This window comes from Patiria miniata, unplaced genomic scaffold (assembly GCF_015706575.1).
Source record: "Patiria miniata isolate m_02_andy unplaced genomic scaffold, ASM1570657v1 HiC_scaffold_25, whole genome shotgun sequence".
NCBI lineage: Eukaryota > Metazoa > Echinodermata > Asteroidea > Valvatida > Asterinidae > Patiria > Patiria miniata.
The window spans coordinates 5,907,956-5,923,337 of record NW_024037064.1 but is presented as its reverse complement, the minus strand read 5'-3'; the positions used below and the strand labels follow the sequence as shown (position 1 = coordinate 5,923,337).

At 38.5% G+C, this 15,382-nt stretch overlaps 2 protein-coding genes across 3 annotated transcripts in view; both read left to right on the top strand.

Moving 5' to 3' along the window:
* The first annotated feature begins 225 nt into the window (after positions 1 to 225).
* Positions 226 to 5,407, top strand: LOC119732975. Its single transcript, XM_038206557.1, has 4 exons — positions 226 to 246; positions 1,234 to 1,267; positions 2,065 to 2,319; positions 3,159 to 5,407. Exons 1-4 carry the CDS (start codon positions 226 to 228, stop codon positions 5,405 to 5,407), a joined length of 2,559 nt encoding a protein of 852 aa, XP_038062485.1.
* Positions 5,408 to 10,098: 4,691 nt separating this feature from the next.
* LOC119733194 overlaps positions 10,099 to 15,382 on the top strand; it is a 48,979-nt gene continuing 43,695 nt past the window's right edge. For both annotated transcript variants that reach the window (XM_038206782.1, XM_038206780.1), the window contains exon 1: positions 10,099 to 10,199. The gene's annotated coding sequence lies outside the window, so the exon portion shown is untranslated. The remainder of the gene's footprint in view (positions 10,200 to 15,382) is intronic.

The following is a 15,382-nucleotide window of genomic DNA, read 5'->3' as shown; positions in this document are numbered from 1 at the left end:
TTTTTTTGGGGGGGGGGGCCATGGCCCCCTTTGGCCCCCCCCCCCCCCTGGATCCGCCCTTGCCTTTCATAGCTTCTTTAATATTGATCGTGAACTTTCTGGATTAACAAGCATACAGAGCATTGAGAGCAAAGATATGTGCAAGGACTGCAGTTTAACATTTAGTATGGACAGACCGTAATGCAGGCACATTTATTATTTCATTTTCAGAAACAAATGTGGACGATGGGAAGCCCCAAGTTGCAGGTAAGTTATAAAGCCTAACAGACCCTTTGCATGGTGCGTCATGACAGTAGGCAAGGCTGTGTTTCTGTGTGATACACTGATTGATCTCCATTAGTAAGACTGGATACGACACAGCGCCCTCCATCTTGTGCACACACGCGTAGTCATCGGTGACGGTTTGAAATGCGTTCGTCACACACAGACCATGCAGCATGCGCACGTCACTTAAGTGCAGTCGCAAACATTAAACCCGCACTGTACTACCCAGTTGTTTGTGTCTGCGTTTTCTGAATCTTCACTGCGCGCAAGTATACGCGTGTCCTATCCAGTCTCAGTAATAGAGATCAATGGATGCACTTGATTAGGTACTTTGTGCTTGTATTGTAACTAAATTTAAATAAAACCTGCCCGCTGTCATGGCGCACCTTGCAAATGGTCTATATAGTTTTTCTTTTCTTTTTTAGAAACACAATTAGTAATATATATTTTGATGATCAGCCATGCTGTTATATTTCAATTCCATCAGTTCTTTCAATCAACTACTTTTTCTACATCCAGGTTTAGTCAATGATCATGGTGCACATGGTCAATGATTCTTAGACTCCTCTTTGAAAAATAAAGACTGTAACTGGTTTCCAAAGATGACAGTGGCTGGATTGGAGACTAATCTGTTTTACTTTTTTCTTCGTAATTTTAAAAGCGGCATCTTCACCAGCAGTTGAAGACATTCCTGCTACCCATCCCAGTGAGTCAGCATATTTCTAAGTTTGATCTGAGACAGAGGAATCAATAAGAATCAGAATTTCTTTTTTGACAGCTTGTTGCCGAGCAACAGTGACGAGAAAAGTCATATATTACTTTGTCTTTGCATTTTTAAGCAGATTAGTCAAGAAATTGACTAGAGTGAGATTTGAACAGACAACCTCTGAATCACCGTTCCAGTGCTCTGTTAACTGACCTATTTAGCCATATCTTGCGTTCTTCTGACTTGTATGCCTCTTTTCACAGTGCAGTGCTATTTTTACTGTGACGGCAAATGCAGGTACATTTCATATTATTTTCTTTCAGAAACAAACTTGGATGATAAGCACCCCCAAGTTCCTGGTAAGTTATAAAGCCTATTACTATACCTCATACATATTCATGATCGAGAGCCGAGTTCTCACTGGTCCATGCACCTTTCCGTGGCTGCTAGTTTTGCTGTTTACCAAGCGCAAAATTATTATTATAATCAACCCTCATACCGTGTCTTATTTTTTTATTATATTGTAGTTTTTAACGTTCCGTTTTGCCAGATGATGAAACGTTTTATGAGTGGTCAAAGGCTGGATTGTATTACGTTTTGTATTACTTGTTGACGTTCATGTCTACAAAAGAAGAAACACTGTGCACCAACTTATCACTGTGAGTCTGTCTGTAAATATTCGGCAATTGACCAGGATTACCCACGAAAGTCTCTCGACTTATTTCTAGTTGGGTTCCTTGGTAAAAGATGTGGAAGGATTAGTGATGGGAGGAAAACCCTAGAATTATATTCCAGGGAAACCAACGGAATCAGGCAAAACCCAATCCACATATTGGCCCGGGCGGGATTCGAACCTGGGTCAGTGGTGGAAGGCGAGGAAAGTACTGCTACGCCAACCTCAGTCAGCGTTATTCTCATTCTGATCTGAGTCGGAGAGAATCAATAGAATCAGGAAGAAAATTTAATAAGTGTCCAAAGTTGTAGTACTCAACATGAGCGTATGAGCTACTTCACTTATAAACAAGCTGTTGAGCAAAGTAAGAAACATGGGAGGTTTTTTTGTACCGTATTAATTGATTTGTGTCTGTTTGCAGGTATCACTGACCGTGTTCTATGCAAGATCTCTGAGAGGCTTGACTCTGAATGGCGGAAGCTGGCTACACATCTCGGTTTAAGCGCTGCAGAGATCGAGCACATCGTGATGGATGTCCCAGGCCAGACAGAGAACCAGATCTTCAACATGCTGGTCAAATGGAGGCGCCAACAATCCACTAGCACGGATCAGAGGGACGTGTTATGCACAGCTCTGATGGAGATCGGCAGAATGGACATTGTTGAAGACCTGATAGGTAGGTATCAGAATAAACCACATCAATCAATATTTCAATTGTAGCCTTGGTACATGTGATTGAATGACAAGGCAAAACACTGTTTTTCTCACTGTTAAAAATAGCTAGGTATGCTTCATAAGGAAGCCATGGAAAAACTGTATTACTTTATCTGCAGTCTACCTGAAAATCTGAAATTAATGAAATACTTTTGTAAACACCAATTACTGTCTGTTATAGGTAATCAATTCCTATTTCATATAAGCCAAATTTCGGTCCTCAGAAAGTTTGAAAGGGGAAACACATAATCACATTAAAACAATATTCAATGAGAAACGCACATTGCTCATTTCTTCAGCAAATACTTTATTTCATGTGTGGTTTTCTTTTGCTCGCATTCTCCTTTAAGGGGGGGGGGGGAAAGGTCAGGACACATCTTCAGTCTTCATGCACTCGTATAGATAGGCCCACAAATGAACACCAATAATAAGTGTTTGATTCAGTGGATGTTGGGTAAACGTAAAATCACACTGTTAAGAACAAATTTCTCCTGACAATAACAAATATGGCCTCAAAACAATGCGCAGTATTATATGTTGTGATTTCTTTGGTTTGAACTTTCTGCCAGCAACAGTTCGTCCTTTCATTGTCCACTTTATGACATGATCAACAATTTTACGTTGACTTCATTACAGTTTTGTTCATTTAAAGATTTGTAAGGGACTGTTTTATCAGTATTGTCATCTTGGGGACACCAAAAAAACAACAACAAAAATCTGGATAAGTAAATTTCATCCTAGGCAAAATTTCTAAGTGTACATTTTACTGCACTCAATGGGAAATTGTATGATTTGTTTCAGAAATCACCGAACTCCAGGGGCCACATACCTTTGCCGACTTGCGACAACAAATTATCGACAACTACAAGCTAACTGCAATGACTATTCCTGCACACCCTACACTGCAGTCATGTAATGTGGGTATTGAGCAATTCTTTATTCCTCTGCACCTTGGAAAGAACATTCCTGGCAAAACAAAATCAGAGAGGTCGGTGACATTACCAGAAAGAATATTATTCTTGGACGAAACACAACATATAATTCTCAAAGTTGTAGATGATTTGTTCAATCAGGAAATAGTTAAGGAAATCAAGATTCTCCTTTGTGGTGGGGCTGGGACGGGTAAATCAACCCTGTTAGTGAAAGTTGCAAACTCCTGCATCACACTTGGTTCAAAACCCCTTTATGGTAGATTTGAGCTTGTGCTTTGGATAAAGCTGAGGCACATGCAGCAATCTAGTTGTGTCTTGGATTACATATTTGACCAAATTCTAGCACGTAACACCAAACTGACGAAACACACAGTGAAAAGGTTTATTGCTGATCATGAATCAGGCATTGCTTTGCTGTTGGACGGATTTGATGAAATCCCATCTCACGTTTTGGAATCTGAGAAGGGCGTGTACAGGGTTCAGGATATCTTACACAACAGAGTCCTTACAAAAAGTTTTGTGCTGGTTACCACCCTACCACACAGGAAACAATATATACTCAGAGGTCACCCAAATTACGCCCATATTCAGACATTTGGCTTTAAACCACATGATAGAGATCAATACATCAGATTAAACTTTCCTGATGATGCTGACATGGGAGAGGCATTGATTTCACATCTCAAAGTCAATGCAAATATCCGGGAAATGGCTGTAGTTCCAATCATTTCCCAGATGCTGTGCCTTGTTTGGAAGAATCAAAAGTCACTGCCTGAGAGAATTACCGAGCTGTACGAAGAGTTTGTGGTTGCTCTTTTCAAGCGTCGCAATAAAGATATGAGTGATGAACAGGTGATGTCTAACATGATGTCCATCATTGATGGCTTGGGGCCTGTTGCTTTGCAAGGGTTACTAGACTCTAGAGGGGAAAGGCTCATGTTCAAAGAAAGTGAATTTCAGTCTGACATAGAGGAGGGTCGTACAGTGGGTTTTGTTCAAGGTGAAACGTTCCAGTGTGGTCCGGGTGAAGAAGTGTTGATCAGTTTCCCCCACAAGACCATCCAAGAATACTTCGCAGCATGTTACCTGGTGAAATTGCTAGACGATGACGAAAACAATTTCCGTCATCAGTTGGAGCAGATTGGAGATGGCAATGTTCTTGCGATGGAATACCTGCTGAGATTTTGTTGTGGTAGATCAGAGAAGGCTGCTGGTCTCATTCTGGATCACATACAAGGGATGCAAGGTGACAAGAAGAAACTGCAGAGATTGGCTCTTCTGTTGTTGTTGGAGTCTGGTTCAGAAAGGTTGGCTACCAAACTTGTCAGACCAAATGAGGTATCCTGCAAGAGTAACAAAGACCTGAAATCACTGAGCTACTACTTACAGCATGTCACTCCGCCACTTGACGGTACAGCTTTTTGCATGAATGTAAGAAAGCAGGAGCTTACCCTTCTCAGGGGAATTCTTCTGAATGACAGCATGAAGTCAGCTGGGCTGATATCGGTTAACTACAACTTGTCTGAGCAGGAGGGGGAGGAGCTTAGCCTCCTTGAGGAAACACTTGGTGTGGTGGATAAACAGCGCCGTGCTCAATTACACATTGTGGTTCAGTTTGAGGCGAAGTCATGGTTTGACGTGGAGCGTGTATCACACAGCTTTTTTTGCATGCAGGAACAAATAGGCAGACTTTGTTTGAATATGTACCAACGATCACCAGATGAGGTTATTGATCTATTGAAGGCACTGGAAGGATGCAGGTTGGGTTGGCTCACACTGTATCACACTGACCTGCATGCACAGATGGGAGATGTCAGCCGCATCTCGTCATCCCTTATCTACTTGCAGCTCCCTGCATGCAGGTTGGTAGATGATGATGTGAAGGACCTGATCAGCATCCTTCCTGCTGGGCATGGTTTAGGATGGCTTAACCTTGATGGCAATGCATTCAGTTTGGATGCAGTGAGGGCTCTCACCCGTCATCTCCAAGGTCTCCCTAAGTTACGTGTGTTGTCACTTTGTAACATCGGCCTCGATGCTAAGCTCGTCAGACAAGTTGTCAGTCAAGACCTCCCTCACCTGAAGGAAACAGCAGCAAAGGGAGATTTCCGAGCCTAAATGATCTCCCACCAAGTCATAACTCTCACCCTGTTCCCTATGAATGCACCACGCTCACAAGGCACATTCAATTGAAATAAGTAGCACGTATCATGGGTCATGTTATGTAAAATCAATGCTCTGCAACCCCCCCCCCCAAAAAAAACACCTAACAATCAATAACAATAAAAACTATATTTTCAGAGGACAATAGGGGCTCGATAATGAATAGAAATGTTAACAAAAAGGTTTCAATACAAATACATGTGTTCGGAATTCTCTTATATCATGAATACAAATATACCCAGCATAGTTCTTCATTCTACTGAACCCCCATCCCTCCCAAAAAAAATTCAATCTATTAATTAATCAATTAATCAATCAATCAGTCAATGTGAAAAGTCAATCAACAATTCCGGTACAAAATGATTCATTGAAATCTTCAAACATAATAGCACTGCACTAAGCATTCTGGGTGTCACTTGAAAGTGATATTAAATTGACCTTGTATCTTGGGTGACCTCTGAGTACTATTATAAATCTACAATCTAATCGTGAATTAAACAGGAGAATCCACCTGTCCTTTCCATTTCTTGTAAGAAAATATCTTGTATCGCATCATCTTAGGTAAAATTGTGTGAGATGTCTTCAACTTTTGTGACAAAGGCCGCCTCCTACCCTGTTATCCGATCAATGTAGTAATATGGCATTCAAACAAACTAATGTGACCACACGCGAATGGCTGCACGACACCCTTCCATAGACCAGTGCTGTGCAAAACTTAGTATACAGAATAATACCCCAAACCTCGGGTACTTTTGAATTGTTTTGCGTTTGCCTTATGTACAAATTCAGAAAATTCTCGCAACTTCATGCCTTTCAAACAGACGTTTTTTTTTCAGTGTTTGTGCTTCATTCTTTATCAAATCGTTTGTGTAAATTAATGTAAATTACGCATAAAATGGCAAAAATTATGATTCCAGTTTGCTAACTTTTGTATAGATCTTTAACCTTGACTGTTTATGTAATATACCTTTAAAGTGGTGCAGTTGTGTAAGGACAGTATAACGTGGATTTCGTTTACTACTCAACTATAGGCCTATGTCCATATTGAGAGTTACTAAACCAGTGTTCATACTGTCAAACAATTCATGTATAATATATACATGTAGAATGTTGCATTGTCAAATGACACATTTTTGTCAGAGGACAGTCATGTTTGCTCATTCAGGACCAATCGTTGCAATTGTTGTATACGCGAAAATGTTTCTGTGTTTCTGATTATGTTGGAATAGGAACAAGTCGAACAATTTGCTTGTTTTTATCATTGCAAGCCTCTTCAAAGTATTGGTCGACACTAGATTTGTTTGTTCCAAGTATGATCAATATTCTGTACAAAAACTGACATTTTTGTTTCTAACAGTTTTGATTTTTTGTAGTTGCCCAGGTGATAGCAGTGGTTTATAACATGCCCAAATGCAACCATTCATTTTGGTAAAAGTCGTTCTGCAGGAGAGAAAAAGTATACTTTGAATCAACGTTTTGATATATCGAAATGTAAACTAATGTAAATAATGTCTAACTGTTGTTGCTGGCATGACATAATGAAAGAAGATTTTGATTAAAATGAGATGTACACATTGTAACTTCAAAGCCAAACTGATTGCAATTTAAATTAATTTACACATTTAAAGGGATATGGGATGGGATCATTTGTAATTATCCCAATAGTAACCTACCGAATTGTAGTAAAAAAGCTCACTTGGATTAAAGATCGCACTGGTACTAAACACCCTGTGAAATTACTCCATCTGGCTTGCTGTCATTAAGAAGAAATCAAGAAATGTTGGTGATATCCAATGATCAGTCAATTGACTGGTGTTCGGATATAAAGGAGTTCTGTGGACAAAATCACTTTTATTGTTGAGTTTGTGCATGGATATTTCACTCTTTTCTTGAAAAGTGTAATATCCAAAGCCTCAACATTTTGAGTATTCTTCTGTGGAACAGTGATGATATTACTTGTACTGGAAACAAACAAAACACATGAAATACAAATGTTCCTGTGTGCCTTTAAGCCATGGTTTACAAACTACATGTGATTTTTATCTTGTGATCATTAATGTGCAACTCTGTAAGATAAGGTCATCACTCGGGTACGAACTCCAAGTCAAGATAATCTGCTGACTTCTGGAAAGTTTGGTTTCTGTTTCACGTTTACTAAAATGGAGCGAAATAAAACCTTCACTCTTTATGTAGAACATTGTCATAGTTCCTGATGCTTCTCCAATCAGTGACGGTGCTCCCGTTACACAAACACTGGTTATTGAAAAGTCCTCATCGGTTACTGTGCTTCTGTTTTTCCCAAACGTTATTTCGTTATTATCAAATAGACATTGACAGTTGACCTGGATCTTTTCGTGCAACTTAAGTTACATGTTGTAATAAAAATAAACCACAAAGGAGAACTGTCTCGGTGCATTATAATACATGTATAACTTGAAAGTTGAACAAAGACATTGACTGGAGCTGGTTTGACCTGGTGACCTCTGGGTTCCTGTTCCGATACGGTAATCTGGAATGGTAATCCTGCTACAGTCAATTTCCTTGTTTAATTTTAAAATAAAAATTAAAAATCTGATATTTGCACCGTTTGGCGGAAGTAAGTTGATTTGGCTTTGATATGGTTAACTGTGAGAGAAATTTTTGTTGAAATTTGTATGTCATATGTTTTATTTATTATTGGTGCAGAAACGTTTCTGATCTCTTCTTTTCCTTTGTTCCAGAAATTTGGGGGAAAGTTTAAGACGTCAGGGATTATATTTGACATTGTGTACTTTGTTTGATTATTATCGTGTAATAAATCATTCCATGCAATGACTTAAGTCAATCAAGGAGAAATCTTTGAGGTTAGATGATTGTTGTGTTATGCCTCCATTCCTCCCTCAGTGATGGACCAATCTCCCACCTCTGAATTCTACAGCTGGGTCACCACTTGGGTTTTGTAATCAGGCAAGCAGGCTTCATAATGAGGATATCAAAAGAAATTCCTTAAAAAAATATATCAACCCAATCACAAATTTACTTCATGCAATTAAAAATATGATTACACAGCTAAATCGCTGATGGATCCAGAAGCATTTATTGTTGGGGGATTAAGAAAGTGGTAACCGACAGGCCAGTTGTTGCCAATTCCTTATGTGGAGGGGCGGGGCTAGATTGCATTTTATGGGAGGGGTGCAGTGTTTCCTTTCTTTTCTTTCTTTGTATTATAAAGTGGCAACGGGGATGAATAGACTACAATTTCGCATTAAAACAGTCGTCTTCACTTGTTCCCCGGTGGATTTGTCTTAAAAGGCATTTCTGGTGGCCCCAACTTCGGTCTGCAAGAAGACAGCTTCTTTGATTAATAAGACAACTTCAAATAAGTTGAATTAATCATTGTTTGATTACATTGTTTTCTTGTGGATCTGTTGTGTTTTGCTGTTGTGGGCTTAGCGACACCAAGATGACTCTTGCATTTGAAAACAAACAACAACTTTAAATATTTTTCTGGCACCCAATGAACACAAAACAAATTGAACTAATAAACTATTTATATACTTGATTGTTTTGCTACTCTTCACTGTGATTTGTTCTATAGACTGTGATTGCAGATACGCGCGTTTTTCCGGGCCTGTTGACAAATACAATATTTACGGAGAGAACAACAATTTTGTTGCCTAAATATTCTGTGTGCTTTTCGCATTTGTCATGAACAATCTGCTTGCTGAATTTGAATTCAATGCATCAGATAATTCAGGAGTTGGCGTGTCCATTAGGTTTGTGTCGATGTCGTTTCTGTACAATATCGGCAAAGTGTGCTATAGACCGTGATTGCAGATACTCGCGTTTTTCCCGGTGTTGACAAAAATAATATTTACGGAGAGAACAACAATTTGTTGTCTAAATGTTCTGTGTGTTTGTTCTATTTGTCATGACCAATCTGCTGGCTGAAATTGAATTCAATGCATCAGATAATTCAGGAGTTAGCGTTACGGTCCATATGGTCGTTTCTGTACAATGGCAAGGACAAAATCCCGGTGGTTGTGAAGCGCGCCCTCCTTTGAAATAAAATTTTAGTCGGCAAAATTATAAGTGTAAATGTCCTTTATATTAATTCGGATTGGTTTTTGGCGCTGACACCACTCTACTGCTCTAAGTGTATTAAATATAGTGTCTGATGTTTCCTGTTGAGATTTAATGCCCTTGTGACACAAGTCTATTAAAATTTGAGGGAAGCTGTCTATGGTTAAAATAAATAGTGTGTTCATGAGAAACCGTCTAACAATACAAATAATAAGACCGAAACAATAGCGTTGAATATATATTCGAAAAATACAATCCAATTCAGTTTTCATGGAACATAAGCAACACAATCCTCTTGAATTTGAAAACTAAGAAATTACCCGTTTTACTTTATTGAAAGTCGTTTGTTTCACTTCTAAAAAGTAAGGGCATAGGCCTTACCCCATATATTTGCACATTTCTTTTGTCAACTAAACATTTCTGTTGCCTGACAAAATAGTATTCATTATAATAAGGCATGTTCCAAACGGTTAACTTTAATTTTCTTTCAACCCGCCCCCCCCGAAGGGCGCCCTCGGAACGTAAGATTTCTACGTCCAACTAGAGAGGGCGCTTGTCAACTTGGTTGATAGTAAACAAAAGTTGCGGAAAGTTGAAACTCTGAAGTTCAGCAAGAAAGGGAACGTTTGGGGAAAGAACGTTGCAACCCGACGCCACATTTTCTTCATATATCATCTCAATAAAGGTCAGTCATTGCAAAAATGTTAAAAAGACATGAATCTGGGACTGAGAATCATTTCCAATTTGGTTAGAAAATGCTTTGAAAATCTTCTTGACTTTCCATAGACTTAAATTAAAATTGTACACAAACGCTAAATAGGCCTACTGCATTCTTGGCGATCGTGTAGTGTAGGTCCCGGTTCCTATAAGGGAAAAAAATCCACTTTTAAATTATTGGACGTACCAAAGTAGTTTTGGTGACATTTTCAATAAACAGGTATGTCATAGATAGGGTTTTGATTTTTGGAGGGAAATTCGGGGGTAAAATGATGATGACAGCGCGGCACGACAACACGCGACCCGAAAATAAAGATGGCGATCACCGCTCGATGAACCGTGAGCGGGCACGCACGACATGCTGAATCGCAAGACACAAACCGCGCAGGAAAATCGTGATTTCTAACCAAAGAATCTGTTCAAAATTGCAAAACGGGTGTCATTAGAATTGAGGAAAGTCTGCTTTTGATTGTAAAGGTGATTTTTGAACAATAAAAAAAAATGTTGATTTTAATTTGATCAAAACAAAACAAGGGCCCTACACTTCGTGATCGCCGCATTCTTTCTGCACGATATGCCCGAGGAACTTGGTGCCCAACTCATCGCCTTTTTATATTTTGCACTATTAGTCTCGGTAATCGTTATCTGTAGGACCCATGGTTAAAGAACTCACCAAAACAGCTGACTTATTCGACACTCAAAAGTGACATACATGTAGGGGCCTACACTAGGGTGGTCGGCATTTTTGGTGTTTTTTTTCCAAACACAGTCGTTTTCCTAGCTGGAGTTACCCAGCCCTAAAATTTATCATTGGGTTGTCATTTAGGGCTGGAGGAAGTTTTTCACTTGGACTGCAGCATTGGCGGGTCCAAAAAAAATTCGAAAATGTGCAATTTTGTTCCCCTAAACACACTTATTTCAACTGGGTCTTACCCACTTCACCACTTCACAGGTCTTTGAAGAAAAAAAACGATCCACGATGAAGATTCAGCTTACAATTGCAGTGGAAAATGGAGGCATAACCGACAGCCGTGCGGTCATGATGATGCCCGGTGCTAGATTTGTGCACCAACAACCTGCAAAGCGCTGTCGCATTACGAATTTCCCCCATTTAAAATTCTCTCAAAATCCCACATCCTTTTCGAAGAGAAGATTAATGGGAACATGTCTCCTATGGGGATAAGTATCAGTCTAATCACTCAACGCCTCCTAAAACTTGCCAATTGTGATATGTCCACAGTCAACCTAGGTCACCAACAGGTGGTCTGGGGGCATGGTAATGCCAAATTGACCATTCACTGACTCTGGGTCAGCTAAGTTCAAGCTACACAGTAATAAACACTCCTCTGAGAGTTTCCACACCAACTGGAGGGCAAATTATTATAATAAGTGGCCCACACTGTACACAATGTACTAGTATGCATGTTGTGCCCATTCTTGGAAATCACGCATTCTCGAGAATGGGCATGCACATTCTCGAGAATGGGCGCGCATTCTTATGAATGAGCGCCCATTCTTAAGAACGAGCACGCGTTCTTAAGAATGAGCGCTCATTCTTAAGATTGGGTGGGAATATCACGTGCACAATTTATGAATTTTGCCCAATCTTAACAAACATTGCACGACATAATTATGTTAAATGAATTGTATAGCGGTTAAAAGGGAAACAATTCATATAAAGAGGAAAGAAAATGTTCTATGCTTCTGTACTCGTATAACTACGATAATTTGAATCATATTAAACCTGTTATTATTGCTTTTTTCTGCCCACTATGGGAAGTTTTGTAATAACGGAGGACTGGGAACTAGTCTGGGAAGTGCTTTGTTTAGGCTAGACAAGTTACAAGTCCCTGTATATATCATATGCGTGCCACGAAAAAAAACGATGTCCAGAAGCTGCCGCAAAAATTGCTCTTTTGACTAGATAGAATCCAGCTCTGCGACGTTATGGTGGGATGTGAACAATAAATTGGTGGCAATTTAAATGGGAAATAGCATTAGCACTATGGGATGTCGCAGTATTCATTTCATTCTTCACATTCTTCATTCTTACGTGTCCCCCCCCCCCCCCCCCGCTTTTATTATCCCAAAAATCAGAATTCTTTGCACTAGTATTATTATGTCTCTTATTTTTTCCCGGTCCCCCCCCCCTATCAATACGCCTTTACTTATCATATCCACTCTACTTTTCAGCGCCTTGCGTTGCAACAGTATAATTATTGAGAATCAGTGAACGAGGATTCAGCTAGACTTGCCAAGCGCAGCCGGTGCTCGGCATCGACAAGACCGTTATCTTGTCGCGCATTCTCAAGAATGTGCGCTCAATCTGGAAGAGTTATTTTTTGCCAAGATTGAGCAAGGATCCAGTTGCACATTCTCAAGAATGTGCATGCCCATTCTCGAGAATGCGTGATTTTCAAGAATGGGCACAACATGCACAGATACAGATAGGATTTGTGCATACACAAATTGTTGGTACATGTAGTATTTGATGCAGGTTTCCCTTCATTGTATACATACATACAGTACTCAATCTAGATTCAGAATATGCACTCAAAAAATTTGCTGAGAAAGTTTTAACTTCAGGGTTTTTTAATACAGTGAAATGAATGCTAAAAGTAAAAAAAAAATAGGCCTATTTTATACAAGTTCAATCATTTACTATTTAATACTGCAGAGTCATCATCAAAATTAAACACTTAGAAATTGGCCCAATCGTAGGCAGGTCCGGAGGGGAGGGGGTATCCTCCAAGGGGTAAACGTATGCCCCCTTGTTTTCTTTTCAAAATGTCTGTGTCCCAAAATTTTACAATCTTCAATGATCCATTTTGATGACACTGATACAGCATTAATTCTTCGAATTAGACATCAAGGTATATTTGACTCCATAAAAACAACGAATAATGATGTACAACTGATTAAAGTGCTAAAACAACAACATTTATAAACAAATGTTTTGTTCCCATTCAACTGAATGTTTATTTGCAAAGAATAAACTGTTGGCGTACTTAACATAAAATCAAAGATGTGGCATACTTAATTATGCAAGTACTACACACACAAAGCAGTTTTGCTAACATGCACTTAACCGTACCGAAGAAGTGCTGTAAGGCAGTACTACAAATCAAAACTTGCACAATAACTTAAACTTAGGTATTTAAAATAGGGACCCAGGTCACTGATGATGGTTTAAAAAATGTAGCTTCACGTGTTGTTCAGTTTATTTTCAAAAAAAGCAAAGCCTTACCACGTAGTTTGTGGAGGTCTAAAACAATAGAGTAAAATGAAATAAAGCAACCCAAAACATTGAGAACCACAACACGTATGCAAATAAAATGGACAATGATGAAGTGGAAACATATACCAACTGTACAAAGATGCTCTTCTTCTTTTTTTTCTTTATAATGAAATTTCGAAGAGTACCGGGTATGTTGTTTTAAATTTAATCGAACAAATTAACTTGTGTACATTTGTAATTTATAAAACCACATAAGTCTAGTTGTGCATTAATTGGAGCTGGAGTTCATGTGCATTGAGCCATGTTAATATCCAAAATGAATTCTATGTTTTTACAAAAAAACAACTCAGCAAATTTTAAAAATTGAATGTTGCAACATGGAAAAGGGTTATTAGTTGCACATAAAGAGTAAAGGAAGAGACACAAGAGCGTAATTGAAAAGAAGTATTGTAACATAATTCATGTACACACAAAACACGCTTGAAATCTCTTAAATCTACAACAACTTAGGCTATATGACGCTATGATGACTAAGTGTCTGAGCTAAATGGGGAAAAGACAATCACCAGATTCTCAGTATATAATGAAAATTAATTGTAAAGATACTCTAAAAAAAAGTACATCAATTCTAAAAAAAAAAAAATTGATTCAAAAAACTTCCAAGCCGAAGCAATATAAATCACTGACTTAAAGAGTCTTGCATTTGTGAAATACTTCGCTAGAATGAGTACAATCAACGGTACGATTCATAAGGGTCTTTTTTTTTGTAGAACAAGAAGTCTATATGAACAATTTACACTTGCACTACCCCAAGCAACAAAATCATAATTATTGCATTATAAATATCCTGCGAAATTTCAAACGGAAAATCTCTTTGGATAAGGACATGTAGAAGGCACATGTTAATTCCATGACAGCTAGCCCTGAAACTCAGAAAGTAATGTAAACTGTTGATTAATCGGTGTTATAAAAAAAAATACTTGGTTGGACCTGACCTATATGATTTTTCTTTAAAGGTGCATTCCGATCTCTGTCCTTTTCAAAAGATCAGGCTTTATGACGTATAATTCCGAATGTTAATTACAATGAAACTATTCGTTGTTCAGAATTTTAAATTAAAGAGTTTTGTATAAATGAGCAACAGCAGAGTTGTAATCGTCCATTGTAGTTGTTTGCTTTTTCTGTTCGATGCTGCAGCCACTTCTTCGCTTTCCAGATATTTGTGTTCTTCAATATTAGACAGCCCTGAATACTCTTTACAGAAATAACTTTGCTTGTTCAGGGAGTACTTAAATGTGAGTACTTAAATGATGTTTTCTTTTTGAATTTGCGTTAAATATAATACTTTTTACATTCAGATTGTAAGCCTTACAATCTTAATGTTGAAAAAAAGTATTTTATTGCAATGAGACTTTATCATACGTGTTTTCTTACAGAAATGTTTGAGTAGTTTGTTAGGTCCGGCATGTTATCGTTTGCTTTCAATAATGCATCAAGGATGAATTTGTTTTCTGCAACCGAATATCTTACAATATCTGGAAATTCCTTGGAATTGATTTTTGCTTGCTCATTGACAAGGACATGGTACATTTTTGTTGACTGTCCCTTTTAGTGTTGACTTTAGTGAAAAACTGTATACCATGTAACAATCATTCAATTAATCATTACCGTTACAGAGTCAACTTGCCATTAGTTTACTGTCTCTTGATTCATTACAAAAATTGGTCTGAGTAATCTTTACCTGGCAATGAAATGTTATCAAGGCTTACTGCAGCTCCGTCTTGCAGGAAAATAAACCTTTTGAAGGGATCCACTGTTTGAATATTGCCATTCCTCCAATCATCCTGCCATTAACTGTTTCAACCAGATCGTCATCTTGCTGGCACTCTCTCAAAAACTGCAAATGTTTCCTC

What these genes read in the sequence shown, in the direction of transcription:
- LOC119732975 (XM_038206557.1), top strand. Translation starts at nt 226, where the DNA reads ATGGGAAGCCCCAAGTTGCAG. An exon ending in TGGGAAGCCCCAAGTTGCAG is followed by an intron (nt 247 to 1,233) that starts GTAAGTTATAAA and finishes CTCTTTTCACAG; the next exon opens with TGCAGTGCTATTTTTACTGT. An exon ending in CATTGTTGAAGACCTGATAG is followed by an intron (nt 2,320 to 3,158) that starts GTAGGTATCAGA and finishes GATTTGTTTCAG; the next exon opens with AAATCACCGAACTCCAGGGG.